Here is a 15,387-nt window from a genome sequence, read left to right as displayed (position 1 = left end):
ACGTGAAAAAAAATTAAAATAAAAAAGAAGAAGAAATAGAATGAAACAACACACACTTATGTGTGGGGCCCTAGTGACCCCACAATCCTCGAAGCACCACAACGCTTCAATTCAAGGGAGCTTAATATCTCTATAGATTTGATACATTCGTATCTATACGAATCTAAGACAAAAAAATTGCGAAAAAACTAACGCCCACACGTGTGGGCGTTTGCACATCGCCCACACGCCTCCATCACCACTCATTTTGCCACGTATGAATAGATGATGTCAGCAAAAATCTTTTTGGTTTTCGGCTTAAAAATGTTTTATCTTCTAATTAAAAAATCGAATTAAAAATCTGTTTTCACCATTAAATCCGTCTCGACGAGATCTTCAAAAGTAGACCCCATGTTGATATGTTTCGATGAATTTTTTTGCCCAAAAGTTGCCATGATGTTTACACTGTAGTTGCCATAGTGCTTAAACTAAAGTTAACATGTGGCAATTTTAGTTTGCAGAACATGGCAATTTTAGTTTTCTGATGATGGCAATTCCAGTACTTCGACCATGAAAATATTTTTTTGTATAAACCATGGCAATTTTAAGTGCATGTATCATGGCAATTTTAGTTTATGATGCATGGCAAGTCTAGTTTCTTAATTCCCGTTATATAATATGTTAAAATTTACTTTTAAATGTAGAAGAAAATAGCTGAAATATATCATGGCAACTTCAGTGTAAACATAATGGCAATTCATGTGCAATAGACATGGCAATTTTTAAGCCCAAAAAAATTCGTCAAAATATATTGATATGGGATCTAGTTTCGAAGATCTCGTCGCGAGGGATTTAATGGTGAAAACAGATCTTCAATCGAATTTTTCTTTTAAGAGATAAAACATTTTAAAAACTGAAAATCCAAAAAGATTCTCACATGCATGCATGCGGTGACGTGGCACAGTTTATATGTTATAATGCGTGTGGACGAATTTGGCTCCCACCACACGTGTGAGCGTTAGCGTTGTCCAAAATTTAGGACAGATGGAGTAGGTGGCTTTTGTGGTTCCAGGACGACTTGGAACCTGGAAGACGGAAGACGTCGACCGTACGTCCTCTCCAAGCCCTCGACTGCGCTGTCCGTGTGTACGTGCTCCGTGGAAATTTACCGGAGCTCTCTCGTCTCGTGCGGCTCCCAACATTGAACTCTCGACAGTGAGCTCTACTTCGTTGGTGCGCCCTGAATCAGTCGCGGGAGACCTGTGCTTGCGACTCCCGGCGATGGAAACACTTGTGGCCTTGGGCTAACACACTTGCCGTGGGGTGCCTTTCTTGTAGTAACAGTAGTACTACTATTTAATTTCACCGAAGAGAAAAATGGATATTTGCGCATTTGTTTTACCATTGGCGACTGCTAGGCGCCGGTGCATCGACCGAAATTTTCGGCCGGTCCGCCACCAGCCATCCGATGCAGCAATTAAGGCCCGTCAGATCTGAGTCAGAGCCCCAGGCCACAGCTAGAAACAAAAATGATTTGCGTTCCCCCTGCGTCGCCCCATCCCGAATCCACGGCGGCGGCGACCGGCTCAGCTCGAGGAGGAGCTCCCCCGCTAGTGCACCCTCGCGTGTCCCCGGGTGACCGCGCCGACCCCGTTGCCGGCGAGCTCGAAGCACGTCGCCGGCGAGCTCGAAAAAACGTCCGTGATGAGCACTACTCGCCTGATTCGTAGAACTGTTGGTCCCGCAGGTCGTCGCCGGTTGCAACTCCCGTCCCTCGCCGCTGACACTCGTCGCATAGGTTTCCCCGCGAACGACGACCACTGGTCTCTGCCATCCAAAACGGATGTAACAAAAAATCTGCCCAGATGTAGCAAAAACTGATGGAGGTTGCAGCAAAATACCATCGCCGTCGTCCCAGGTTGCTGCTCGCCGTCGTCCCAGGTTGCTGCTCGCCGCCGTTTTTGCTTGCAGCCCATATTCGCACACGTGTGAAAGCAGCAAATGTCGACACCGGCAGTAGCAAAAATCAACGGTGGTCGCAGCAAAAAACACATCGTTGTGGGTCTCCGTAACCTCATGAAAAAATGGATGTAACAAATCAACACGGCGGTAGTAGCAAAAAATCAAAACGCTTGTAGCAAAAGTGATACAATGGTTCCAGCAAAAAATGACATGGAAGCAAAAAAAATATTAGTTCCAGCAAAAATTAAAGACAGCTGTAGTAAAAAATACACTGATTCCAGCAGGGGAAGAAGCGTGGAAGCAAAAAAATTGGTTCACTTCAAACAAAAACCCAAATACTTGGTAGCAAAATTTGAAGCTGGTTCCAGCAAAAAAACACTTGGTTGCAGCAAAAAAAAAAACTGGCCGAGATCTTGAACGCCGGCCGCCGCGGGGTCTCCAGCACTTGTGTCCGTCCTGGTTGCAGCACTTGTCGCCGCCGTCGTCGTCGCGGGTTGCTGCTTGCTGCCGGTGGTTTGCCACAAAAAACTGCATCTCCTCTCCGCGTTGGTCGCCGCCGTGCGGCAGCAAGGATTGAATGTGGATGGGGAAAAGAAGAAGAACGAGTGGTGGAGAAGGAGGCGACGCAAGCGAAGGGATAAGCTGCGCCCAAAGCGGTGCGTGGACCCAGCAGCACGTGGACGTGGGTGCGGTTGAGGAGAAAACGTGGGCGTTCGATCTAGCGCATCAGACGACGCGCACGAGACCGGCGCAACGGTTCGGCCGGCGCCCCGGCCACAAACATTACCCTTTACCATTTTCACCATTTATAGGAGTTCAGAGCCAAACCCATCGAGAACCACTCGAACACCAGACTCACCACCTTAGCGGCCGACGGCCGTGCGCGTGTGGTAGTGTTGTTTGCTGCCGCTGCTGATAGCACAGAATGGCAAACGTCGCCGAGCACCGCGTACAGATGCGGGCAGCTCCTCCCGCCAGCAAGGTCGTCCCCGCTGCGCCCGAGAAGGGGCTGAATCGCTTCGTGCACTCGATCGCGCCGATGGAGAGGGTCGGCAGCGCTCTGGGCACGCTGGCCTTCACATGGGCGACCGTCGTCGTGCTCAGCGGCTACCCGACAGTGCTCCACGTGCTGGATTTCTGGTTTGCCACGGCCATAATTTTCCTGGAAGGATTGAGGTACGTATGCAATTTTATGTCGCCAATACATTTCTTTTTAAAAAAAAAAAAGAATTACCTCCTGCCTCTCTTTATCAGTCGATGCATGCATCCATATTGCATCCATATTATTAGAAAGGGTAACAAGGTCTTAAAATCCAAGAAGCTCAAAATCCGAGAAAAAAGAGAAAATAAATCTGTAAAACGCCACATCCGGCAAGGAAGCGCCACATTCGGCGATAAAGAACAGGCTACGATGCCTACACATCTAGCCTATTATTAGCTCGTCATCCAAATCAGCTGAAGATAGCCCGTGCTACCATCTCCCAGCCGTTGCACACAATAACCATAAGCTACCTGTAGTCCGCATGAGTGAGTAACGACCACATACGGATTCAGGCTGTAGCTCTGTAGATAACCTGCAAAAAATTAGTGAATTTTGTCTCATTAAAAATCATATCATTTCTAGTGTTCCATATAGCCCATAATAATGCACATATCCCTTCCGAATATGTTTAGCTATGTGTATGTCTACTCCATTAAGCCACGTCCCAAATAACGTGTTTATACTCATTGGAGGGTGAACGTTAAAAGCTATATGAATAGATCGCCATAACAATTTTGCAAGTGGACACTCGAGAAAAAGGTGTTTAATCGTTTCGTTTTGATCACAAAACAGCACCTGGGGTTACCAACCCAATTATTTTTCATCGGATTATCATTGATCAAGATGACTCTTTTATGGACGAACCATATAAAGATCTTGATGTGGAGTGGAATTTTAATCTTTCGTATATGCAAAGACCTCGACAATGGCCCGGAATCAATTAAGTCCAAATACATGGATTTCACAAAGAATAATCCATTCGTGGTTAACTTCCAACTAATTTTATCCGCCTGGTCTGAAAGTTGAACATCCATCAACCTACGGACCAGGTGTAACCAAGCATTCCAACGTTCCCCTACAAGAGATCTCCTAAATTGGATGTCAAGTGGTACTGAGTTTAATACTGTGGTGACATAATCCTCCTTAGGTTGCACAATATTATATATGGAGGGGTATTTTAAAGCCAGAGACGTCTCCGCTAGCCATGTGTCCTCCCAGAATCTAGTAGTGGTACCACTATCAATTAGGAACTTCACCCGCTGGAAGAAAGTTTTTTGTCTTCATTAACCCTTTACAAAAAGGTGAGTCCGTTGGCCTTGCATTCACCTGGGTCAAAGTCTTAGTATGTAGGTATTTATTCCACAAGATTTGTACCCACATGCCTTCGGTCACCGTAGATAGTCTGTATAGCCATTTGCTAAGCAAACATCTATTCTTTACCTATAAATTCTCGACCCCTAACCAACCTTAATCTTTTGGTCTACACATGATATCCCATCTAGCCAGTCTATATTTCTTCTTGGCCTCATCGCTTTGCCAGAAGAATCGGGATCTATAAAAGTCTAATCTTTTCCGTACCCCTACCGATACTTCAAAGAAAGATATGAGAAACATCGGCAAACTCGTCAAGACCGAATTAATCAACACCAACCACCCTCCATAAGACATTATCTTCTATACATTTCTTCTCTTAGCTACACAATGGGTGTTGCCCATACTTTGTAGTAACAAGCAGTGCTACACTGATGCTAGAGTACATAATTTTCTTTTTGGCGGAAAATGCTACAGACTAGACTTTACTATCCATCCCGAAAGTCCAAAATGACTTAATTTTGTCATTATTCTTTTAGAAAAATACATATAGTGCTTCATTACCCAGATAATGGTCTTTTTTGGTCTTTTTAATACCTGGAGTACATTCCCGCAAAAATAATAATATCTGGAGTACAAAATACGCATTTTTGGCAGGGAGTATGCCTAGGTTTAGTTGCAACACACCATCACTATACACCTCCCTATGTAACCTCGTCCTAGTCGCGTTGCTTTCACTACCTTGAAATCTGGTCTCTACTCCAGGACAAGATGAATGCCCCTACATAACTTCAGCAACGCTCGTCTTTACTCTCTCCGTCCTTAAAAGAGTGTACTTTCAATTTTGTTGGAGGGTCGGACTATTTCAAAGTTTGACCGACTTTGTGCAAAAATATGTCAATGCTTGTAAAACCAAATAGGTATATGACGAGAATATATTTTATCATAAATCTAATGCTACTAATTTGATGGCATAGATGTTGGTCCATTATTATATAAATACAATCAAACATAAAAGAAATTGACTTTCCAACAAAGTTGAAAGTACACTCTTTCAAGAACGAAGAGAGTACTCTCTTTAGAGATGTTTACCCAGAAGTGAAAAGCACCATAATTGCCCCTAAGTAAACAGAAAACTACTCGTATTCTTTTAATTTTTGACAAAAACCCACCAGTCCGGCGCTAGCTCGTGACAGATGCTTCCTCCTCCTCCTTTCCAAATTATTTGAAGTTATAGGTTGGTCTTGAGTCAAACATCTTTATGTTTGACTAACTTTATAAAAAAACATATTAACATCTACAACATCAATTATATATAGTATGGAAATATATTTCATGATGAATCTAATGAAACTAGTATGTTGTCATAGATATGCGTATATTTTTATATAAACTAAGTCAAATTTAAAGATGTTTGACTTATGACAAACTTAGAACTTCAAGTATTTTGGAATGGAGGTAATAGCTCGCACTGATGTAGTGATCCTAGACTAATGATCTTTTGATACCCATTATGAACGGTGGGGGTCTATCTGTCAAGGCAAGTTGGCAACTCATGTGCATATGTGCACTCATGCGGACTGGTAGGAGCTTTGTTATTTTCAAGCGACTGGTAGGAGCTTTGTCTTTTCACTAAATAGAAGAGAATTGACCAGTTAATAAGAAAAACTGGCCAAGAACCAATACAATTGCGACAAATGCACACGCCAGCCCCGAGGCTACGCACCGACCAAGCCGACAACACCACCACCCAAGTGGGCGGAGCTGACACTCATACACCCCAAAGGCGTATTCCGGAGCCACCGCTTCGGCTTCCACACTAGGCCCAAGGCCGCGCACTAGTCTAATCGATGGCCCTGCCACTCAGGCAACCAAGGACAACACCTACACAAGAGAATTTCAAAGCCACAACTCCAATCTCCACACTGGCCCCGAGACCCAGATCCAATCGAGCCGATGGCTCTGCCGCACAAGTGACCAGAGTCACCACCATATGCGCAGGAGATCTTCGAAGCCGCCGCTCCGACTTCCACAACGATCCCGAGGCCACGCATCCACCAGCTTGCACTGATGCCAAGGCCACGCACCCACCAGGCCGACGATGAAACTAGAATTCCCCGACAACCGACGAAGGAATGAACCTCTAAGGCATTGCCCCTAAGAGTGAAGTGTCGAGAAATCGCGCTGATACTTGCTCTGACCAAGGCTGGAACTCAGATTTACTCCTGGAGGGCCCGAGGCCAAGACGACGAGGGAAATGAAGGGGCTCCACGACGACACCTCCAAGGAGGGAACGACGTCAGACGCCATCGATACCGGCATCGACCACGTCTGAGATAGGCTTTAGCCCGGAGTTCACCAAATCCAACATGACCACAACCTTCCCGGCTTGCGGACCATCCCGCACAAGCCACATGGAGGTGTGTAAGAGAGCTCTGCTGCCAACACCAGTCCACCACCCAGACATGGTTGACAAAACCACCACGACTCTGCATGCCGTTGTAGCCATCCCGCTCCAACCGCATGTGTGGCGCCGCCGCGCCACCATCCTCCATACGCACCATCGCGGAGCTGCACGTCAACCGCGCAACACGGGCTAGATCAAGGCCACGGTCACCATGCCTGCACGCTGACAAGAGCATACAACCCAGATCCAAGACAAGACGACAACCGCACGCACGCATCCCCGCAACGCCGACCAAATCCACCAAGCGCACAGGCGACCACCAACACCGGATCCGGGCAGAAGCCCGAGATCAGCCACGCCCAAGCCACCACACGGCACACCCACAGCTCGAGGAATGCGACCGGACAGCCCACCAGGTCATCGACGCCAAACCACCAAGCGTCGATCACCGCAGCTCCCTCGAAGCGGGATCCGCGCGTGCAGGGAGCACCGGACCAAACCAAGGTTATTAATTTCGTAAACAAGAAAATTTCGGGCCTCATCGAAATATGCAAAACTTTGAATATTTTGCATATTTTGGAATTTTAGATTTTAAATTTCATTGGATTTAACATAACTTAAATTTATTTTAAAATTAGTTTGAATCTGGTTCAAAATTTTGGGATCAAAAATATTTTGGACCCCCCCCCCCCCCCCAATTTGCAAAATTTAGGAAATTTCAATGAAATTTCGTCGAAATTTTTAAGCCTGGACCAAACTCCAACCACCACGAGGCCCGCGGCCAATCCGGTGACCGCGCCCCGGGGCTGCCACCTCGGCGCACTGCAACGACACCCTGCTGCCCGCGCAGCCCTGAGCAACCGCCGTCGAACGAACTCGCCTTCACAGCCTGCGTGGCCGCTGCCCCAACGCATCCGTGCCAAGAAACATGAGGTCCTCCGCACAAGAGCTCATGCATAGCCAGATTCTTTGGAAGACGAGCGCCACTGCCACTGTGGCTAACTCCAGAGGCGACGGCGGCGGAGACGTGGAGGACCCCGGGCGGCTAAGGTTTTGGGTCGCCATGGGGTCGCCCGCTCCGGAATGACACGAGAGCTTGGCTGGGATTTCCACACATGATAGATTTATCTTCTCCCGCCATCCCTTCTCTCTCTCCACAGGTTATGTGCCTTGTTCCCCTCCTGCTACACTCGACGTTTAAATCTCAGACAATCAATAAAGACTCCTCCTATGCGTGAACTTTATATTGACAAATAGAGTTTTTATCATTTATGTCACTAGTTATGTCTCACTACTCAGTTTTGCCATTAGGAATTTAAACTGCTCAATAACGAGTTTGATCTGATAATAATAATGTCTAATGGCATTTTTAGTAGATATCTATTGGATCGATGGCATTTTTTAGATATCTAATAGCATTTTAAGCAAGCACTCACGGAATGCTGGCATTTTTGAGCAGTTGCAATTTCTAATGGCAAAACTGAGTAGTGGGACAACTAGCGGCATAAATGATAAAAACCATAACAGATAGAAGTCCTTTCACTAGTAGAAAAAGGGCATTTAGTCCCGGTTCTGGAACCGGGACTAAAGGGTCTTTACTAAAGCCCCCCCCCCCCTGCCTGGAGGTCCACCTTTAGTCCCGGTTGGTAACACCAACCGGTACTAAAGGAAATTTTATAATTTTTTTTGAATTTTTTTGATTTTCAAATTTCTGAATTATTTTAACCTCTAAGATCTAATCACCCCTCATCACTGCTCAATTTAACCTCTAATCTCTAATCACCCCTTATCATTCCAAATCATCTAACTTCCCGGACAGTCACCCATCCTCTCAGTACTCCAGCCTGAGCACGCTTAACTTCCGGGTTCTATTCTCCCTCGTTTCCAAGTCTGCACTTGTTGTTTTCCTGACAATAGTAAGATGTCAATCCTATTAACCCTCAGGAATTTAGCTTGAGCATGAAGTCACACATTTCACTATTTGCGTTTGAAACTATTGTTCTAAAAAACAATAATTATTTAGTAACACTAATATTTGTTGAATAAGTAGTTTGACCATAGTTTGACCACAATTTGACCAGATTTGACCAAAATTCAAAAAAACTGAAATAATTATTTAGTAACACTAATATTTCTTGAATAATTAGTTTGACCATTGTTTGACCACAGTTTGACCAGATTTGACCAAAATTCAAAAAAAACTAAAATAATTATTTAGTAACACTAATATTCTTGAATAATTATTTAGTAACACTAATACTTCTTGAATAAGTAGTTTGACCATAGTTTGACCAGATTTAACAAAAATTAAAAAAAAACAGAAATTTGAGCATATCTTTTTTCCTTTTAGAATTTGAGGATTCTAAAAATTTGCAAACAGGCCGTAGGCGGTCAAAATCGGATGCGGATTTTCATGCTGAACATTTTGATATATTATACTTTTTTTCTGACATCATATGCAAAAGTTATAGCCGTTTTACATTTTCCCTACACTTTTTGCAAAACATGTCCAAATTTAAGTTTTTAAATTTTTCTAACTAGTACATGTAGTAACATAACTACATCTGGAAGGATTTTAATTTTTGAAGTTTTTATCATTTTCTTTTGCTTTTTACAAAACTGAAAAGGCGATCAGGGGGGGTAGAGTTTGAAAATAGGACCTTTAGTACCGGTTCGTGCCATGAACCGGTACTAATGCCTCAAACCCCATTAGTACCGGTTGGTGGCTCGAACCGGGACTAAAGGTCTGACCTTTAGTACCGGTTGGTGCCACGAACCGGTACTAATGGGCATCGCACCCTTTAGTCCCGGTTCGTGGCACCAACCGGGACTAAAGGTCCCATTTGAACCGGGACTAATGCCTGTACGGTGCCCTAGCTGCTCGAACCGGGACTAATGCTCACATCAGTCCCGGTTCGTAATGCAACCGGGATTAATGCTTTTTTCTGGCCGAACCAAAACCCTGTTTTCTACTAGTGTTTGCCAACTAAAAAAAAGAAGATAAAAGTCTTTTGTTGGGGAATTTTTATATTTTTCAACCACGCATCAAACGAGGGTCATCTTTATTAGGAAACTCTAAGAGAAACTCTAACCGATCCCTATCCGTTAGAGGAGTAAAGGACCAAGTATACATAGAGGAGGATAATTATCCTCCAACGGTGGCCGGACCTAACCGCCCCCCCCCCACCCCAGCATATTTAGAGGACGACATTTTTTCTCTCTGTTCTTTTAGCCTAGCCGCATAAACTTCAAACAATTGCACATTATATCGTCAATCGTTTGAATATTTTAAAATAAACATGCATAACATTATATCCAAACATGCTGGCCCAATAAGAAGGCTCAAAGAAGAAGAAATTGTTTTGTTCTATTAAAAAGGGAAAGGCAGCTCAAAATGAGGAGTTAAGTTTGAGGGTTCGGTTAGGTTTGTGTTTTTTGAGCAACTCAAATTTAAGCAGTTAAGGTTTGAGGAGTTAAATTTTAAGGGTTTGGCTAGAGATGCTCTTAGCTAAAAGGGAGAAGCAACAATGCCTGGAAAAAAGCCATCAAACGTTTGAATTCTCCTTCACATTATATACAAAGATGCTGGCCCAATAAGAAGGCACAAAGTAGGCAGATAATGTCTATCACGAAACTAGATTATTTTGTTCTATTAAAAACATGAAACTAGATTATTATTTTCTTAAAAACATACAATTTATCATTTTATCAAGACCCAAAAACATGACCCGGAGCCTACAAATGGGTGAATATTGACCTTGGCAACATCAGATCATCTGAAATATCAACTCAAACAAAATATACGCCAATTTCTTTTTCAGTTTTCCATTTAGGCGCTAAAAGTATAGAGCTGTACCAAAGATATTGTCAGGGTAAGTTTCTCCAGGGACCCAAATTTCACAGCTGTCACTGTGATTTAGTAGATCATAATTTATGCATATAGCCTTGTGGATTTCATGTTGTCCGTTTTTGTCTAAGTACACCATATATATGTATGCACTTCAGGATGTTCAGTCGCAGCAACAGGGTAGACTACCAACTGTTCTTCCGTACGAGAGGTGCTATAAAGTCTATTGGCAGTAATGAGCTGAGCTTGTTCGTATGTTTCTCCAATGTTCTGGTGTGCATGATTATAAGGAACAACTATGCATCAACACACATACGACCTTGGTTGGTGGCAATACTTGCGATTGGCCCATTTCTATGTCTAAGACTACTCCCATCCAATCCGCTACGCAAAGCAGCGTCATTATGGAGCCCGATGGTTGCAGTTCTGTTGCTTTATCCCCTGTTACGCCATAGTATTGATGCTACTGATGAAGGCAATTTAATCATTCGCAAACTCAGTTTCAGAAACTCAACTGCCAAGTGGACACTGTACCTGGTACTACTTGCTGTTGTGCTCCTACAGACAATCAGCAGGTTGCAGTTCCAAAGTATCTCCAAACTAGTAGACCGGGCTCCCGGCAACAAAATAGTATTTTGGCGGCAAGTTGTTCTGAATTTATGCATGTTTGCTACGGCAATGATGTTAATGTTCACTTTTCATGGCTACACTAAATTCACCATTGCCTCGCTAGACATAATGGCCCTAGTGATAGTGTCATTTGGCAACCTTCAGATCCCAGCAGCAGTATTGCGCATCGTGCTGGGACTCTTGGGCGGCCTTAAAGTCGATGACCACTACAAGGAAAACCTTGGGGACATGAAAAATCTTGTGCCATCTCTCTACATCTTTTATGGGATGCTGCTTGGCCAAGGAATACTCTATACCATTGCCGGCATACTTGAGATTTTTTCATTCATCTTACGGAGATCACTAGCCCGCCAGGCTGGATTTAGCGGTCCCCAGGGAGTGGAATATGTCAATTCATACTATGCATATGTCTTCAACAAATGCATGAAAGGGGCTGTGCTTGCTCCAGAGAAGATTAGCCTCATCACATTTGCAGTGGAATCTTTAAATTCAGACTCACCCAAGAAGCAACTCTCTGGGGTTAAGATGTTGGACAATGTTCTGAAAAAGGAGATCTTAAAGACTAAAGCTATATCAGAACTTACCACCTCCACAAAAACAGTGGCCTGCTTGGTTAACATGTTGGGCTGGACAAGTGAAAGGGATAAAGATGTTAGATTATTTGCCACGAAGGTCTTTGCTGAGCTCGCAGATAACCTCCGAATTGTCTCTGTCCCTGGGGCAATGCAGCTCATAGGCTCACTTTTGGACACTGCCCACGAATCGAAAGAAAGGGATCCTCTAGGCGTTGATAGCCCCGAGCCAAAACAAGATAACTTGATTCAGCAAGTTGGTGGAAATGAACAGAGCTCCCGGGTGATTAAATGGTTGAAGAAGACGGCAAAATATTGTTTCATTCCGAGGGATGAGCCACGTAACATGGATGAACCAAAGCCCCATATATTCAGATTCTGGAAAAAGTCTGTTCCAAAGGAGGAGCCATCGAAAGATCAAGATCTCCTCCCGGTACTGGGCATGTTAATTCTTGACAAGCTTGCTAGCTTTGATCTCGAGAATTGTATAGAAATCTGCAGAGACCCTGGTCTAACCACAAAGGTTATAGAGTTCACAAGCAATAGACCCAACATGACATATAGTAATGAGACACACAAGACACTGCTGAAACGTTCATCACTGAAGCTACTTTGCAGACTTGCAAAGACTAAAGGGAAAATTGGTGTAACTATGCGTCAGAATATTTCAGAACATCCCTTCCTTTTGAGCAATCTTGTGGAGATCTTGGATAACAATGATAGCAGCCATGAACTGAGGGAGATCACAACAGAACTCATTAAGAACATTGCCATGGAGGAAAATATAAAGGAGGAGATCGGACACATCCCAGTGATCATTAGCAGGTTGATGGATGCATTTCTCAGCCAAAGTGCTCTCTCAAGAACAGATTCAGCTCAGTTGCTACAAATGACCTCCGGGCAAGCATTGGCAGTTCCGGCAATGGAGAGTGCGAACAACTGCTTAATTATGTTAGCGGAACCACACTCATTCATCAAGGAACTCACAGTTATGATCCATGGTGACAGGTACAGGTACGTAGCTTCGAGCCTGTTGCAGAATATGTGTGTGCATGTTCGACCTGAGCTTGGCAACTCGGACCTGAAGGAAATCTCCTACATTCTGAGAGAGGTGAGCCCTGCAAATATAGGCTATATGTGCAATATTAGAGGCGGATATTGTAACTTACTCCAGGCAGTTATATTTACGCATGCTATTGCAACAATTTCTTTCTCCTACATTTAAGCTACTACTCAAGTAAATAGATGGCAATATCATCAATTCTCACTTCTATACTGTTGTACACAACACAACTAAATAAATAGATGGTGACCTCTCGGATTACCACTTTTAAAATGCCAATATATTCGAAGTTTAACCATGGCTTACATAGCTTAACTATTTCCACTGCAGGTGCTGGAAGGAATAATGGATGCAGAAGGGACTGAACTGGAGGTCCTTGTTGGCCTTAGTTCACAAATATGTAATGTCATTCCTGGCGATTTTGCACGAGAACTAGAGCATGGTCAGATCAAGGAAAGATTCATAAAGAGACTTGTCGACGCACTTAACTCAAATATGATACCCACTGCTCATTGTCCTGGAATCAGAAGGGCGATAGTTGAACATACCATATGCATGATGGAGTGTAATCCTGAGTACGCCGGCTGTTTCAAGGAATGTTGGATGATGGAAGCACTGCTAATGATGGAGCGTACACCTTCAAGGGCTGAAAAGTACAGGTTCTTCTCGGGTGATGCAGGACTCATGGAGCACAGCATAACTCTATCTGCACTTGTGGCTAGAGCAAAAGAACTGATGGACCATGAGTAGCTACGAGGCATCAGCAGTGAAGTGCACCTGAATATGTGTTTAGGGGATATTGTACTCCTACTAATACTATATTTTCAGTTACACCAAGGAGATCCCATGAAAGTAGAATTCATATTAAGCAGTTAATTTGTGTATAACAAGTCACAATATGTATCATTATGAGGGCAACTTTAATAATGGATGTAAGACCATGCATATATGAAAAAATGATGAATCTGCTATGCGATTCAATATGAACTGTCATGGCAGTTGCGCATTGTCAGGGTGTGAGGCTTCAACACCAACTCAGTCTTTATAAGGCTTACACCGGGTGTAGGGTGTTTTTTAGCACTACTAAATGGCGTGGTCACTGAGCACTCACGACTTCACGAGTCAACCACTTCAGTCCAGATCCTAAACCCTAGTTGAGTTTGTCCTGCTAGATCGTAACACAACAATCTACTTTTTTTTTTGGTTCACCATTAACTGAACACTGCAGAGTACGAGTACCTATCTCATACAACCACGAACTGAAACGATGTATGTGTACAATGCAATTCTATGATTGTCAGAGCCTGGTGCTCCGGCGGCACTCGGCCTCAGGCCGGAGATAAAAGGAATTAATCAGAGGCGAGAAGGCAAGAATGCACCTGTCAGATCAGAAAGGGTTCAAAGCTGGGCGACTTCCACACGGCCCAGAGATTCGTATCCCCGCCAGAGAGGCCGGTCGCGCGCCGCGGCCCCGGCTCATCGGTGCCGCCACCGCTTCAAAAAAATCGGCGAGGATGAAGCACCTAGAGTCATGCGTGTTGGGATTTTTTTTCCTACTAGCAATGTGCCCGTGCGTTGCAACGGATTCAAAGTAGAATAGTACTTGTTCACAAATTTGAAAGAAAACACTCTTGTTTTGATATACATATACCACTAAAAATATATTACATTTTACTGAAATATATTTCTCAGTCTGTTTTGATGAGGTGAGAAAGGGATGTGGTTGCTTTCAAGATAATAAGGGGTTTTCTGCAAATTGAAGTAGAGAAGTGGGCTACTGTTGCAAAAATACCACAACTTACCTCACAGACGTTAGATGCAGATCTAATGGTCAGAAATGACGGATAGCAGACACACCATCATCACCAATTGAGTTTTTTATAGGAGTAGATATATGGGGAACGGCCGTTGTGCGTCGAGCTGCTCGCTCGTGGTTGCCGTTTGGTCCCCTTTGAGCGCGGGTAAGCCCAATCCAATTTTCATGAGTCATGACAACGTCAAGGTAAGTCAGACCGGCATAGTGGTGTGTGTGCCCAGCTGATGCTCGCTACAACGATGGTACGCCACCACGGCCCTCATTGGTGCTTGCCCAATCCTTGAGCCTAATTGGTTTGGTGCCAATAATTGGCATGCCAATTGTTGGCAAGTCTAAAAATTTGGGTCTTAATTGGTTGGCTACCAATTGGTTCTTGTCCACCTCTCAAAAAGTTGCCAATTTTTGGCAATTTTTGGTTTTGCCAAATGTTGGCTTGTCAAATATTGGCAATGCCATACTTTGGCAACGAACCAATTAGCCTCCTTGTTTCCTTCTTTGTCACCGCCTCTCTTCTTCCAGTCCAAGCCCGAGCCCGGCTTGGCCCGAAAAAAAATCCCAAGCCTAGGAAAAATTCCAGGCTTTGCCAAGCCCGGCCCAAACCCGAAGCCCGTCATCCAGGTTGGGCTCGGGCCAGGCTCATTAGACATCTGCATGGACTTTGCCAAGCCCTGCCCAAATCCAAAGCCCGAGGCCCAGCACGAAAGCCCGAAAAAATTCCAAAAATGACTATATATATTTATTAAAAATATAGGTATAAC

The 15,387-nt window shown here is 44.1% G+C and overlaps 1 protein-coding gene across 1 annotated transcript; it reads left to right on the top strand.

Annotated features, from left to right (window-relative positions):
• The first annotated feature begins 2,768 nt into the window (after window positions 1–2,768).
• LOC123051811 (uncharacterized) lies at window positions 2,769–13,744 on the top strand. The gene is made up of 3 exons (XM_044474789.1): window positions 2,769–3,117; window positions 10,707–12,861; window positions 13,144–13,744. Exons 1-3 carry the CDS (start codon window positions 2,867–2,869, stop codon window positions 13,561–13,563), a joined length of 2,826 nt encoding a protein of 941 aa, XP_044330724.1. The 5' UTR covers window positions 2,769–2,866; the 3' UTR covers window positions 13,564–13,744.
• Window positions 13,745–15,387: the final 1,643 nt, after the last annotated feature.

The sequence above is a fragment of the Triticum aestivum genome, chromosome 2D (assembly GCF_018294505.1).
Source record: "Triticum aestivum cultivar Chinese Spring chromosome 2D, IWGSC CS RefSeq v2.1, whole genome shotgun sequence".
Taxonomy (NCBI): Eukaryota; Viridiplantae; Streptophyta; class Magnoliopsida; order Poales; family Poaceae; genus Triticum; species Triticum aestivum.
The sequence above is the reverse complement of the archived record's forward strand: the minus strand, read 5'-3'. Positions and strand labels throughout refer to the sequence as shown.